This window comes from Globicephala melas, chromosome 3 (assembly GCF_963455315.2).
Source record: "Globicephala melas chromosome 3, mGloMel1.2, whole genome shotgun sequence".
In the NCBI taxonomy this organism is placed as follows: domain Eukaryota; kingdom Metazoa; phylum Chordata; class Mammalia; order Artiodactyla; family Delphinidae; genus Globicephala; species Globicephala melas.
In genome coordinates this window covers 89,407,058-89,421,373 of record NC_083316.1, presented here as the reverse complement: position 1 = coordinate 89,421,373, position 14,316 = coordinate 89,407,058, and the positions used below count along the sequence as shown (strand labels likewise).

Here is a 14,316-nt window from a genome sequence, read left to right as displayed (position 1 = left end):
AAACAAACATGCTCATGTTTCTAATAGTATTATTTCAAAGATATGGTGTTACACACATACACTGAATACAGAGATTTAGGTAACTATCAGAAGAGCTCTAGTAAATTAGAGAAATGACAATCTTAAAAATTTTTATGAATCAATTTTCCCATTACTATTTTAAACTATTTCATGAAAATTTTGACTAAATACACACCTACTCACATTTCTAAACTGATGTTTTTATTTTTATATCTATGTCTATGTACACATATGTGTGTGTATATATGTACGCACACATATACATCAGAGAGAAGAGTTTTCCTGAAATTTAAAAGAGCCCAGTATTAAATCATACATTTAAAAACATATGTGGAATAAACTAAATATACATAGACCAATTCCTTATGAGGAAAAAAAAAGATATACTCCATCAGTCCCTAATTAATATTCCCTTTCTATTAGATAAATTCATATACATTTTAGCATCAAGGTATTTAACATGCGTAATGGTCACTAAATCTTCCTTTGAAAAAATAAATCCTTACAAATAGACATTTCACAAAATAGTCTTGCAAATATATTTGTTCTAACCTTGAAAATATGGTTGAATACAGAACCTAAAAGTGTCTGTTAAAATTCAGTTTTATTTTAGAAATAATTTGCAAGCTTAAGCATATTTTTTCAAAGATTCCAAAATTAACTGGCCCATCATCACATATAAAAGTTACATATTATAACCATTACTTAAACATTTTAAAGGGAAATTACCTGGTATCCATTTAGGTCAGTATAAAATCTATTTTGGTTGTTGATGCTAGAAGAAATTCTCATTGCAATCTCACGGTTATGTTCTTTTCGGATGTCCACAATATTGGAAATTTCCACAGACTGTCCTTCTATTCCTAAAGTTAAAAGAATATATACATTAATAAAAAATAATTGACGCGCTTTTCTTAAATATACTATACAGAACTCTTTCTAACGTTACAGGTATTTTCCTGTTTCCTACTTCCTATCTTTACTATCTCTCATATGCCAAATGGTGTCACAATTTACCTTTTTTTAAATCAGACAATAGAAAACATTTATTCAGGGGCATATATAACTCAACAGAAGGATGAAGAGGCTAGAATGAGATAAATGTAGGTGAAATATAACATGCAAATGATTCTACAATGAGATCCAGAGGGGAAAGAGGACATTAAATGACAAAAGGTCAGCCACACTACAGGCCAATCCACCACTCATGTGCACTGCCACTCCCCAACAGAACCATTCAAGCCTACTTCCTCACCAGGCTCTCCTCACACACTGGAAATTATGAGTGGTGAAATTTACACCCTGGTGGTTCAAGAGACAGTGTATTACTGCCCATGATCTATAGCCAGGAAAAGAGACAGGAGGTCCAATGCAATGATTTATGGCTAAAACTGGTATTACCATATTAGTATTTGTGAAGTATAATCTGGAGAGCTCCCCAGAACTTAAATCAATTTAAATTGAGTTTGGTGTCTCTTAGGATCCCTTGTTATGGAGTGATTCATTTTGCCCTTTGCTATATAAAGCAGAGGAGAGCTTGAAAAAGTCCCAGATGTATCGAACATTTTTGGTTTTTTTGGATAAGGCTGAAGTATTTACTAATTTCTATCTGTCATGCTACCCTAACTATATCTTCAGGTCCTCAGTGAACCCTTGGGTCTATTTCAGAGCTGGAGAGAGGAGTTATGAAGAAACCCAACACTCTTAATACAGATTTGAGTGGATATAGAAGATACTGTAGGATCTTCTAAGGAAGAGAGTGATTATGAAAGTGGTCAAAGAAGAAAGATTGGCCATATCCTATTTCATACAACTGAAGTTTTTTGAGGTTCCAAGAACCCTGGACACTTAACCACCGTTGTTATTCATGACCCACCTCTCCCCCTTCTCACACGCAATCTGTCACTCTGCTGATAACCAGCGTACTCTTTAGAGAAAGAGGGCTGTGTACAGAAAAGCAGGGAGGGGAGAAAGAGGGTGAGGAAGGCTTTTTCCAGGAGCCAAGAAGAATCCCCAGAGTTTAGACAGCAAATAGAAAGGAAGTTTGGATCTGTGGGATTTGTGGAAAAAATGTAAATGCAGCTGGCCCAGGCATTATAGGTTTATGTGAAAAGTACAACTGGAAATTGTACACCATAAATAATAATATGGTAACAATACTAAATGGGCTGCAGTTTCCATCAATATAATTTTCAGCATGCTCACAGAAATTCTCTTCTGGTAGATGTTGTCTTTCCAACTCAACAACCTCAACCAGAGCCAACTTCAGTTTCTTACTATGATAAGCATGATCTCCATGGGTGGGGGAAGGAAGTGCCATTTTTTTTCCTGCTTTATAGCCACAGTCTGAACCACTAACCTCTGCTAATTAAATGCATACATACATTTCCTTCTGAGAATTACCAGAACCTGCCAACATAGTTGATCCAAACTTCTTCACCACTATTGGGAAGTTTGGGGGGGAAAAAAAAAGCAAGTGCATATGCTGGTGATAGAACAATAGTGTGTTCTTTGAACTGGGAAATGCATTACTTTAAATGCAAACTTTCCTTCCAGTATACTTACATTGTCCAGAATATTTTTCTAAAACCAAATGAATTGTATATAAAATTTTAAAAGACAAGCATCCACAAATGAACCAAAGATGCCCAAAACCCAACATGTAGCACTAGAGATGCTAGTATTAATGCAGCATTAGGGAAAACAGCAGATGGCAACTGACTCTACTTTACTGAAAGCATTCATAGCGTTTTTAGTACTGCTTTATGTTTTCTCCTCTCTAGATGGACTATTATCTCAGGGGTCAACAAAATACATGAAATGAAATAAAGTCTTCACAAAGGAGACCATCATTAATTTCAAGGTATGTATCTCTGGAAAACATTTACAAAAAACATGCTTCGAGAAAAAATTAGTAATTTCACATTATCTCTAGCAATGATAAATTATTTCCATTGAGAAAATCATCTTTCTCAAGCTCAGTATTATGCTCAGATCCTGTTGGGGCAACAAACGCTTAAAGCTCCTTTAAAAGGAGCCTTCACGTCCATTCACAATTCAGCAAGACATTGATTTAAATTCTGTGCCAGGGTAGACTTAAAATAAGTTCAGACTTAATATACTTATTGTGAACAAACCAAATGAAACCTGTAATGGTAAAAAAAAAAGCAAGGAGGTATCCCTGAGTTCTCAAAGAAAAATAATTATTTTTAAAAGAAGAACATGTGTGAGGGAGAAAGAAGACTGCTGACTTTTCCTATTCTGTGTCAAGAATTCCTAAGATGTGTCAGTCCCAAACAAGCTCATGGGACTGAGGGCAGAACTCCCCAGGAAGCAGGGGTACAAACCCAGTGGTCCCAGTGATATGCTGGATCTTTGCAGGATGTGGCAGCAAAAGATACTTTTACTAAAATGGTTCTACCTGAGCATAGATGGCCAGGGCTTTCTAAGTCCTTCTAGTTTTCCTTCAATCCTGGGAAAGAAAATAGCTCCTACTTAACAAGAGTAGTCCATGGGGGAGGGGGAGCAGGTGTGAGGCCATTCCCAGGTTTCAACAGAGAACTAAGTGCCCTTTTGCTAGCACCTCACACTCTGTGCCCTTGGAGAAGAGAGGATGGAGATTGTTTATCCTTATTAACACACAGGCAATGCAAAGTAAAATTTAGCCAGTTCACAGGTGAAAAGCTATAACAGAGAAGGCAAACGAGTGTTTCAGAACCCTGGAGCTCTTTAATTTTTCCTCCCTAGAGCCTATGAGCTGCTCACAAACACAGACTGTCTTATACACTATCTCATATTTCAGTTTTTAACAATGTTTGGGGCAGGTGGTCGGTGCTGAATCACTGTTAAACAGAATGAGTAAAGATGTGAGAGGCTGTCCCTCATGATGCAGAAGTTAACTGGTTGGGAGAAAGCAGATGGGCTATAGTTAAGGTTCAAATAGATAAAAGATGAGTAAGTACTTTCATTTTGAGCAAACACATGCATGTTAGAAGGTCAGTTCCTCAGGTATAGGGACCATGTCTTATTTATCTTATGCTCCCAGCACGTAATAGGTACACAAGAAGTGAGTGAAGGGTTCAGCTGCATAGGGGAATGACAACAGTCAACAAGTACCAAGTGCTTACTATGTACCATACATTATAGGCTTTACATATAATCATTCCTGACCCTAAGCCTAGGAGGAAATTATCTGCCCCAGATCACAAGGCCTGGCAGAACCAGGACTAAACCTCTCAACCATCATGTCTCAATAGCAGACCAACTACTGGAAAATGTTGAAATTACTTTGGGACCAAGGATTGGGAAAAGCTTTGTAGGAATGCTTAAGTAGAGAGGAGAGCTCCAGACTATTTTCAAACAAGGAGAGAGGGCACTGATCTGGGATCTGATAAGCTGCGAGAGTTACTGAATTGAGTGAAATAAAATTAAGGGACAAGGCTTGCCAGAACCCAAAACTTCTTTAAAACAATCCAAAAATCTCTTTCAAAACGTCACAGTCACTTTAGAAGCCAATAAAGTAATATATATTAAATATTAAAGACACATACCCTAATTACCTCTCTTATCTACCTAAAATGAACACTAATCACGAGCACAAGCATGTTTACAGCGAGTGCACTGGTGCCAAGAGTAAAAAAAAATGGGGAAACATGCTAGATGTCCATCAACAGGCAAATGAATAATAAAATCAGGTACACCCATGCTATGGAATGCTGGGTAGCAAATGAAAAGAAGGAGGCAACTCTCTGTCCTGGCAGAGAAAGATCTGATGGGAAAAGCAAACAGAGCGTTTGCACAGTACAATAAACTTTATGCTGACACAGACACAAACATAATACTATACATTTCTGTAGGGGTGTGTGTGTGTGTGTGTGTGAGAGAGAGAGAGAGAGAGAGAGAAAGAGAGAGAGCGTGCAAATATCTGTATTACCTCTCTTGACCAGTGGATAGGGGCCAGACACAGATTCCAGAGAGACTTTATGTTATGTCCATAATGTGTGAAATTTTTGTCAAAAGAGTATGTGTGTAAATAGACACACACACATACATGTATATAATTTGCATTTTATACATAAAAATAATTTTAAGCATTTTTTAAAAAGAATATTTTCTAAGATGGCAGGGAAAAATGAAACTAAGGAGGCAAGGGATCAGGGTCGGAAGGCAAGACCCTCTTGACTCCGTTGCTCAGCACTGGTCTTAAGGAAACCAAGAAACATACTCCTTTGAGTATGGAGAGAAAAACTGGAGGGCGCCTCGAACACATGCCCTGTGCCTGAAAGAAGAGGTGGAGCAAATATCCAGGATGGTCGAATGACTAAGTCATGCAGATGGAAAGGCTGGGGTCATGGCTCTGAGCAGCAACTGAGGGCCTCTGGAGAATCCTAGGCGTATCTCCTCTGCACAATCTACTCTCTTCATGTCAGATCATTCTAAAATCTATCTGGACCAGCCTAATTCAGCCCTCTCCACCTGCCTAGACCACCTTATTCTAACAATTCTGAAATGCAAGGCATACTTTTCCAAGGAATATAAATCGGACGCCTCTCTCACGACACTGAAGTAGTTATAGGAATAAGAGGCAGCAGCGTGGGAAAAGAGCAAGAGAGCCCCTCTCTCACTCCAGCAAGAATCCAATATCTTATTAGTGGCACTCAATATGTGCTTAGGACAAGTTATCAGATCAAGATGGAAAAACAGCAACTGGCCCACACCCACCTGGGAAAATGAAAAGTGAAGGTGAGAGCCCTAAGAGAGGTGTTTAAGCCTTCAAACAAAAGTCTAACTGAAATGTGACATAGATAGGAAATCAAATATAAAATAAATCCTCAAAAAACCCACCCAGGATTTAAAGCAAGGTCTTTCAGTGATTGTCCTTAAAATGTGTGCTCTGGGGCAAAAATGGAACCTTGCTATCAACCTGCTGTCCTCATTCCTTTTCCTCAAATCTGTGTCTGAATGGAGAGAGGGCCTGAGCCCTCATGTCATAGCAGAAGTAAGGCAATAAGAACTGTCATGAAAAACCAGGGCTCCTAATTTTGAATATCTCCCCTTCAATTTTCGGAGTATTTTGTTTTGTATTTAAATGATCAAAAATATAAGAGTAACTCTCCTAGTGTGTATTTACTTTGTGACATTGTTTTTGTAAACTTATCCAACTTAACTGGGAGTTGACACATGATTATTAATTAACACACATTGCTTAGTTTGACACATACACTTAAATGACAGTACACAACAATGATAAATTTAGTAGGTCAACATGTAGATAATGTTTCTAAAGAGCAAATATTATCATGACTATATTAAAAAAAAAACAAAACTGTACTCCCATCTGAAAGTACCAAGAATAGAAATGGTAGTAATTCCCACAACCGGATGACCTTTTTATCCATGTTGACTGACTCAACTTATCATCCATTACAAGATCTAATTTATTCTCTGAGGTACCTGCTGATTTCCAGGCCTGTAAATGCTCACGTTGATTATTTCTCCACAAGTGAAAATTTTAACATCTGCTTTCAGGAATACACAGTTTAGTAAATTTCATTCCAAGACTCAAATTTAAGAAAATAATGATGCAACACGTGTTTCATTTATAAAGCACTAGATAAATAACTACCACTGCTTACTGATCAACGTATGAGCTAGGCACTAGTCTACATGCTTTATGCTCTTCATTTCAATAATTCTCACAATAACACAAAAGTAAATGCATAATAAGAAAGGTATAGCATTTCGATCACACAGATTACAAATTCTGGTTAAAGATTCTACCAATTAAGTATGATATATGTGAAAAAGGCCTAATAACTGAAACATACACAACAAAACTGGGAATCTGTCATTTTTTTTCTAATAAACACTGATTTTAAAAAACAACAGGTTTTTTAGAAGCCCTGTTTTGGAGGAACATAACACCTACATCAGTAACATTCTTTTAAATACAAAACAGACGTGGTCTAACTAACCTGGGAGGTGAATAAACAGCTCATGACCCACAGTCCAGACTTGGGCTGGTCTAGTACAGAGAAGGAAGGATGCTGGAGTAATCTCAGTGGTCTGCCTGCCTCCACATTGACAGTCACTCTGGAGTTGCCTACTTCCTGTTCTTGCAAACATACTCTTTTCCAAGGTGCTTTTAGATAGGAAGCTCAGATTCCACTGAAACAGACCCGCCATGGAAGCATGTGGTTCTTCCTTTTCTTTTTTTTAAACCACACTTTCACTATTCCTTCTCCCAGCTTAACCAAAAAAAAGAAAAAAGAAAGAAAAAAAAGGCAGCAGCATGCCTCTCACCCACCCTAACTCAAGTGGGGCTGAACAAAAACAATTTGAAGTATTGGTGTCTGATTGAACTTCAACAACCAGGGAACAAATATTTTTGCAAAACACATGGTTTTCCAATTGTTGGCTTTCAACAAAATTGAAGGTTACCTAGTAAAATTGTCAGACAGTAGATCATTAAAAATAATTGATTAATGTTTGGCAATAGATCACTGTGATTTATGGAATATAACTCAGAAGGAGTTCAAGGAATTAAATAGCATTCTCATAACTAAACTCCTTCAATTTCCACCTACTTATTTATGTTAGCAACATTCCTTTGCCTTTCATTTATAAGAACAAAAAGAATACAATCAATGCTGAAACCTATCTCTTCTAGCAATAAGTAACATTTACCAATGAATGCATAAACATTTAGGATACAAACGGTACAATTCATGTCATTAAGAAAAATGTTTCTATTAAAGTTTATAAATGATCAAAGTGGTAATATATATAGATCAATTATACATTTTGATCAATCATATACTATAACAATTTTTATAACTCAATCCAGAAGAAATTTAATACTTCAAGTTTTAGGATGACAGAATTTTAAAACATATATATATATATATATATTTAAAACACATATATATATTTCTTTCAGAAGAAGAATGAAAAGTTGACCAATAATAAGACTCTCAAGCATAAAGTATTATATTAAGATGAAATTTGGTGGAGGAAGTAGAATGGAAATATGAGTTCAAGGAGAAAATAATGATATGAAATTTGACTGTTTAAGAAGAGTCTGTTGAGGGGCTTCCCTGGTGGCGCAATGGTTGAGTCCGCCTGCCGATGCAGGGGACACGGGTTTGTGCCCCAGTCCGGGAAGATCCCACATGCCGCGGAGCGGCTGTGCCCGTGAGCCATGGCCGCTGAGCCTGCGCGTCTGGAGCCTGTGCTCCGCAATGGGAGAGGCCACGACAGTGAGAGGCCCGCGTATCGAAGAAAAAAAAAAAAAAAAAGAGTTTGTTGAGGCTTTTAAAAAATGCATGATTTGGGCTTCCCTGGTGGTGCAGTGGTTGAGAATCTGCCTGCCAGCACAGGGGACATGGGTTCGAGCCCTGGTCTGGGAAGATCCCACATGCCGCGAAGCAACTAGGCCCTTGAGCCACAACTACTGAGCCTGCACGTCTGGAGCCTGTGCCCCGCAACAAGAGAGGCCGCGACAGTGAAAGGCCCGCGCACCGTGATGAAGAGTGGACCCCGCTTGCCGCAACTAGAGAAAGCCCTCACATAGAAACGAAGACCCAACACAGCCAAAAAAATTTTTAAATAAATAAATAAGTCAGGAGCCGTTAAAAAAAAAATGCATGATTTAGTATCAAATTGCTACCCATTGGATATGCTTATCTTAAAATGTCAATATTTACAGTATACCAAAAATAAAACCCTTTGCAAATATTTAAATGTATAAAGGAAAACTAGATGTCAAATAACAAATATGTAACGGACACAGATTCTTCAAATTCTTATAGGAACAAGGGAATTTGATCTCACCCACACCACTTCACACTTTGTGCTATTCTTTTCCTCTTTTCTGCCCATTCAAGTGACATTTCTCTAAGACCTAGCATCTCAGAAACTCACTTCCTTTATCAAATCTTCTCCAAATGCCTCAACCCTCCAATGACCACTCTCTCAGGCCTGCACATCCTTCTTAAGGAGATACAACACTTAGTGTGTATCAGGTTTTATGTACATTAACTCAGTTAATCCTCCAACACTCCTATGAGGAAGACTCTATTATTGTCATCATTTTTAGGATGATGAAGCCAAGACCATGTATGTAATAACCTGCACAAGGTCAAACACCTGGTAAGCGGCAGAGCAGGTTTGGAAGCTGGAAATGAAATGTACATGGGCTGACTCTGGAGTCGGAGCTCTTAACCGTCACACTTGCCTGTGTTTCCCATCCCTATTCCCTTCATCTGAGTTCAGTACCACACATATTTGTGGGAGATGATGCTATTTCCCACTAAGAAGCCATGCCTTCAATGCAGCAGCTGCTGTCAAACAGCCCCCAAGATAACCTCTGAGTTCTGAATTTGTGTAACCAGAATGTGCTTATAGTCCCTTAAAATAACCTTCCTTTTCACGCCTATAGGGAATAATCAGATTTGACACATAGCTACTTATTTCATTTTCTAAAAGTTCCAATTAACAGGAAAAAAATTCTTAGCAGTCAATTGCATATTATGATATTCCAAAAATGTTTTAATTACCTAAGTCTGCCTAGCCATAACTTACTTAATGCTTTTTACTCTTAAATCAAACTACATATGGAACGTAGTCCTGGGAAAAATGAGAGATTGATTATAAACCATTTTAATATCCTCATGAATCTTTTTATGGAAATAAAAACAAATTCAGCGAAGCTGTGAGACCTTGTTTGTAAGTGGAAGGACTCCAGGGATGAGGGCCGCAGATTCAAGCATCCTTAGAAGATGAATTTAGGAGCAAGGAGTCAAGCACCAAAGAAACTTGATGTGAAAACAAGTGTTGTTAAGACTCTTTGATGGTGATACCTAATTGACCATCTAGTCTTTCTCTCCTAAGAAGTTAAAGAACAAACTCAAGGTCACTCTAGTTTGCTTAGAGGCGAAACTAAGGATTCAGATCTCTAATTCCCAAAGTGATTCTCTTATATGTTTAACTGGATACAATTCATTTTGGCTCTCTAAAAGTCAAGGGTCATGTTATGAATCCATTTAGATTATATATTCAAAACAGAAGAAAAGCAAAGCAACTTCTCTTTGATTGCTAAATATGTCCTTGGAAGGAAATTATCAGTCATTTCAGCCAAAGGAAAGTCTTTTCTTCCATACTTCTTGATGGCAGTTCATTACATTTTACCCCCAGGCTACTGTGTACTTTCTTTTGGCAAGATCCACTACATGCAGTACTTTCATAATATGTTGGTGGAAAACAGGCAAAAGTATTTACTGCGTTTAAGGTATTTCTCCTAAGGGCTGAAACATGGTTTACACAGACACATTCACTCACTCACTCACTCACAAACACCTGCCTAGGAGAACATAGTCCTGAGGGGGGAAAAATACCTTGAAGGTATACATTAACAGATCTGGAACCTGAACCTTGTGCCAGTGAAAATGAACATGATACATTGGTAACCCATAGCAACCTAATTCTTCAAAGTAGCAGTTTATGTCAGAAAATAGCACCAGTCTAATAATTACAACTCTGAAGACAAATGAAACTACGGCTCGTGAATGTCACTTACTGATCATAACATCACAGCAAGATACGTATTTTTTGTGATGGTAAAATAACAAATTCCTATAACACAAGGTGGTACAGGGGTTTCTGCTTGTATTATATTCTATCTTCTAATCCAAGGTTAATGATAAAAGCTAAAGCAGCATATCTGGTAACATTTACAGCTTCAATTTAATGAAAGATGATTACACTACAAGAAAAATTAATCCCCACCTCTCCCACCTTTTCCTCCAGAAAAATGTTATTTTCTATAAATGAAATAATCTTTTAGAAATCATAAAATAGTCCTAAAAGGGCATTTCATTAAGTTATGGTCACCATAAAAAGGATTTATTTAACTTGATATAAGGCAAAGCATGATGTTTCATTAGAAATCTCTGATCTTTTGAAGCTTTTAAAGCTTGTGAGCACAAAATTTCCTCTAATTTAATATTTCTAAAAACCTTTTGAATGTAATGTCTGAACAATAATGAAAATAAAATCACAGTGTTTTTAATAGCTTAAATGATGTTAAGAGAGAGATTTTAAACTGTACTGCTTATTATTTTCAGAATCTGGAGAGAACACAAATAGAGAAACTAAAGTTAAATACCAAACCAAGAACAAAATCAGAAGTCAGGCTGCACCCGGGCCTCCCAACTCAGTTTGTTTCAAAATCAACAATGATCACACAGTTTATGTAATTTGGGAAGTGTTGGTTGATTTTTGTCCTTGACTTTGTTTTCTGCTGAAGATTAAATTGGGCAAAAGTTACTTTATGGAGAGAAGGATCAAAGAGTAACTAAAAAAGGAGATTGAGAAATTTAAATATATTTTGTCAGGTTTGCATTACCTTAGGTTTTAAAAGAATGTTTCAAGTAAATGGAATTTGAAAGGTTTAATATGAACGGATACTCAGTAAAGACAATCTATAATAAAACTCATTTTCTGTTTCTTCACCCTTCTTGCTCAGAGATAATAAAATCTTTTGTGTGATTAACTGGTTTAGTAAACATACAATTTCAGTATGTAATCTTAAAATATTAGTAGTCTCCCTCTCCCCAACCCCCATTGATCAAGAATTTGGTACTAACAACAGGCTCTAGTCATTAATACTCATCCAAATAACCATATCCACTCAGTTTAAAGGGGGCAAAATTAGTTTATGCCTGAAAATAGTTTAATAAGTTAAGTTCAAGAATAGATATTTTTGTTATCTTAAGAACTTTAAAAACAAAGCCAATCTATAAAAGCTTGGAAGTTGGCTGAAGTATTCGTAGCACCTAAGGTCAAAAGTCAGTTTGTCTATGCATTTTGATCAATCACTCAGAAGCCTAGTTTACAAGAGGCCAAAGTTCAAAAGAGCTGTCAAGTATTTCTTAGTACAGACGCTTTAGCGCTGCATAACCAAACCCTTTTCAGGTACTATGAACACCTAGAGAGTCAAACACCCTGAAGATTTCACATCTCTGTCACAGGCCTCGGTTAGTGATTTAATTAAAACCCACTAAGACAGGATCCAGACAACCTGCACCCTGACGCAATAGTGTATGAAAGGAAAGGAGAGATGGAAATGGGTCACAGAGGCTACCAAGAAAAGGCTCTATCTCTAGAACTGGGTTTTTTTTCTTTTTTTTCCCAGGAGCTCAGATACAAACATGGGAGGCTATACAGTTTGGAAGAAAGCCTTTCAGGTGATCTAATATCTCCATTTTTCACAAACTGTAGTCTTGTTGGGGAAAAAAAATGCTCTGGGCTTGAGACAGCAAAAAGAAAGATGGATCTGCCACTTTGAACAGTTACATATGCTGGTTTCAGGTTCAGTCCAAGCAAGTACAGTAAAACTCATCTGAACAGCACTTTAAGTTAACTTCACATTATATCCAACTTATTTATCTGTCATTTCCCACAAACTTCTGAAGCTTCCTGCTTCCAAGCTGCAAAAATCTACCATCAGCAAAAAAGGCTTGAGCTCAAGTTTATTCCACTCACTGAGACATCCAGAGGCAATCTGAGGTCTGCATATTTATTTTTTATTAGTATTTTTGTTATGCTAATACTCTAAGTACTCCATTCAAAACAACCTCTATTCCTTAACTGACTAATCAGAGCCAGCACTGCCACCTTGGAGAGCTGGGGCTCAGTGAATTCTCCGTGGCCCCTGCTCCTGCTAAAGGGCTGCTGTCAGCCACTGGGCATTTCTGACTGCTCAGTAGGGGACAGGAGGGGAGGGGAAGAGGAGAAAAGACAAGCATTTAGTTCTGATGAGTGTGTTTATTGGAATAAGTAAACGGGCCAAGTCAGAGCCTATTAATTTCCAAATTGGCCATTGAAGCATGACGGCAAGCTAGGCTACAGCCACAGAAGCAGAAGAGGGCCCTCTAATTTACAGAAACCACCCTTTGATATGAGACCCAGATCCCATGGCCAACAGAAGAAAACTCAGAAGTTGCATTGATGGACGGATGCAATTAAACAGAAGCAAAAGCAATTAAGCAAATACACCTGTTGAGAAGTTGGAATTTTTCTGATGAGTTGCTTCAGCAACTCTGAGACACAGCCTATCCCTAAATATAACTGATGAAAAGCAATAGTAAACCAAGTCTGATGATGGAGATCTGTGCCAAACGGTGCCATGTTATATTCAAGGAAGAACTTCTCCATTAAAACACAATAGTTTTAGCAAACTTACAAAGTAGATAAGCACATCTCCTGTGTGATCATGCTATTTTCTACCCATAAAATGAAACCTTTGGTGAAACATAGGTGAAGATGGAGTTTTAGGGCTCTCAGAAACAGTAAACAATGGCTTATGCAAGAGTACAAAGAGATAGCCAAAAATAGTGTTTCTGACTTAAAAGGTTTTGGGAAACTAAATAAAAGATTATTTCAAAACTACAAACTTTCTTGTAGGTAGCAAAGTGATTTCAGATAATTGCAAAACACACATAGTTAGTGTCTAATATGACTTTACCATCTTCTAGAAGACCTTTTACTTCTTAATTCAACATACAAATCATGGGTAATCCTGAAAACATATCCCATTACCACCCAAGAAGTCACATGAGAAAGTTTGTCCACACCTGAAATTCTACCAAAAGGCAAACATCGTTGAGATTTGAAGTTTAAGAAAGTTAACTAAAAACAAAATCAAATTTAGACACTGAAATTTGAAAACTGAACTTAGTTGTCCAAGAAATTCCCTGAACATAGCAGCCTTTGCTTCCGCACAAAACCTAAAAAGTAAACAGGGCCTGCCCATTCATTTTATCACTGGTTTTGAAATGCTTTATTGTCTACCTGCCTAAAGATTCTGGGAAAGAATATTTTCCTTTTCTAATTTTTCATCTTAGCTAACAGCAACAAAACATTTAAAGTGGCATTTTTATGAGGTCTTTTCTAAGAGAGTTGATATAATGGTAAATGGCCTGGTTATCAGGATTAAACTTGTGGTTGGAAGAGTACTCCATTCTAAAAAGAGCAAATTCAAAATCAACCAACAAAACTGTACAATTCTGAGATTGTTTGGGAACCACAGCTCCACCCAAATCCTATGGAAGGACCAGTGCCACGGTCCACAGTTCAGTTTCTAATGAGATCAAAGGCCTACTTCTTATCACTTGATTAACAAAGAAGCTGCTTCAATACTGTCCTAAAAGCAATGAAAACTGCCTGATTTTATGCTCTATAAGCTAAAGAGTCATAAACAAGCAGAACAAGCAGAGAACATTTTTCTTTTAAAGT

The 14,316-nt window shown here is 37.3% G+C and overlaps 1 protein-coding gene across 1 annotated transcript in view; it reads right to left on the bottom strand.

Annotated features, from left to right (window-relative positions):
* The window catches only part of MAN2A1 (mannosidase alpha class 2A member 1), a 161,888-nt gene that overhangs the window by 26,666 nt on the left and 120,906 nt on the right, over nt 1-14,316 (bottom strand). Inside the window, exon 17 of the mRNA XM_030869905.2 lies at nt 751-884. Coding sequence (XP_030725765.2) covers nt 751-884 — 134 coding nt within the window. The remainder of the gene's footprint in view (nt 1-750; nt 885-14,316) is intronic.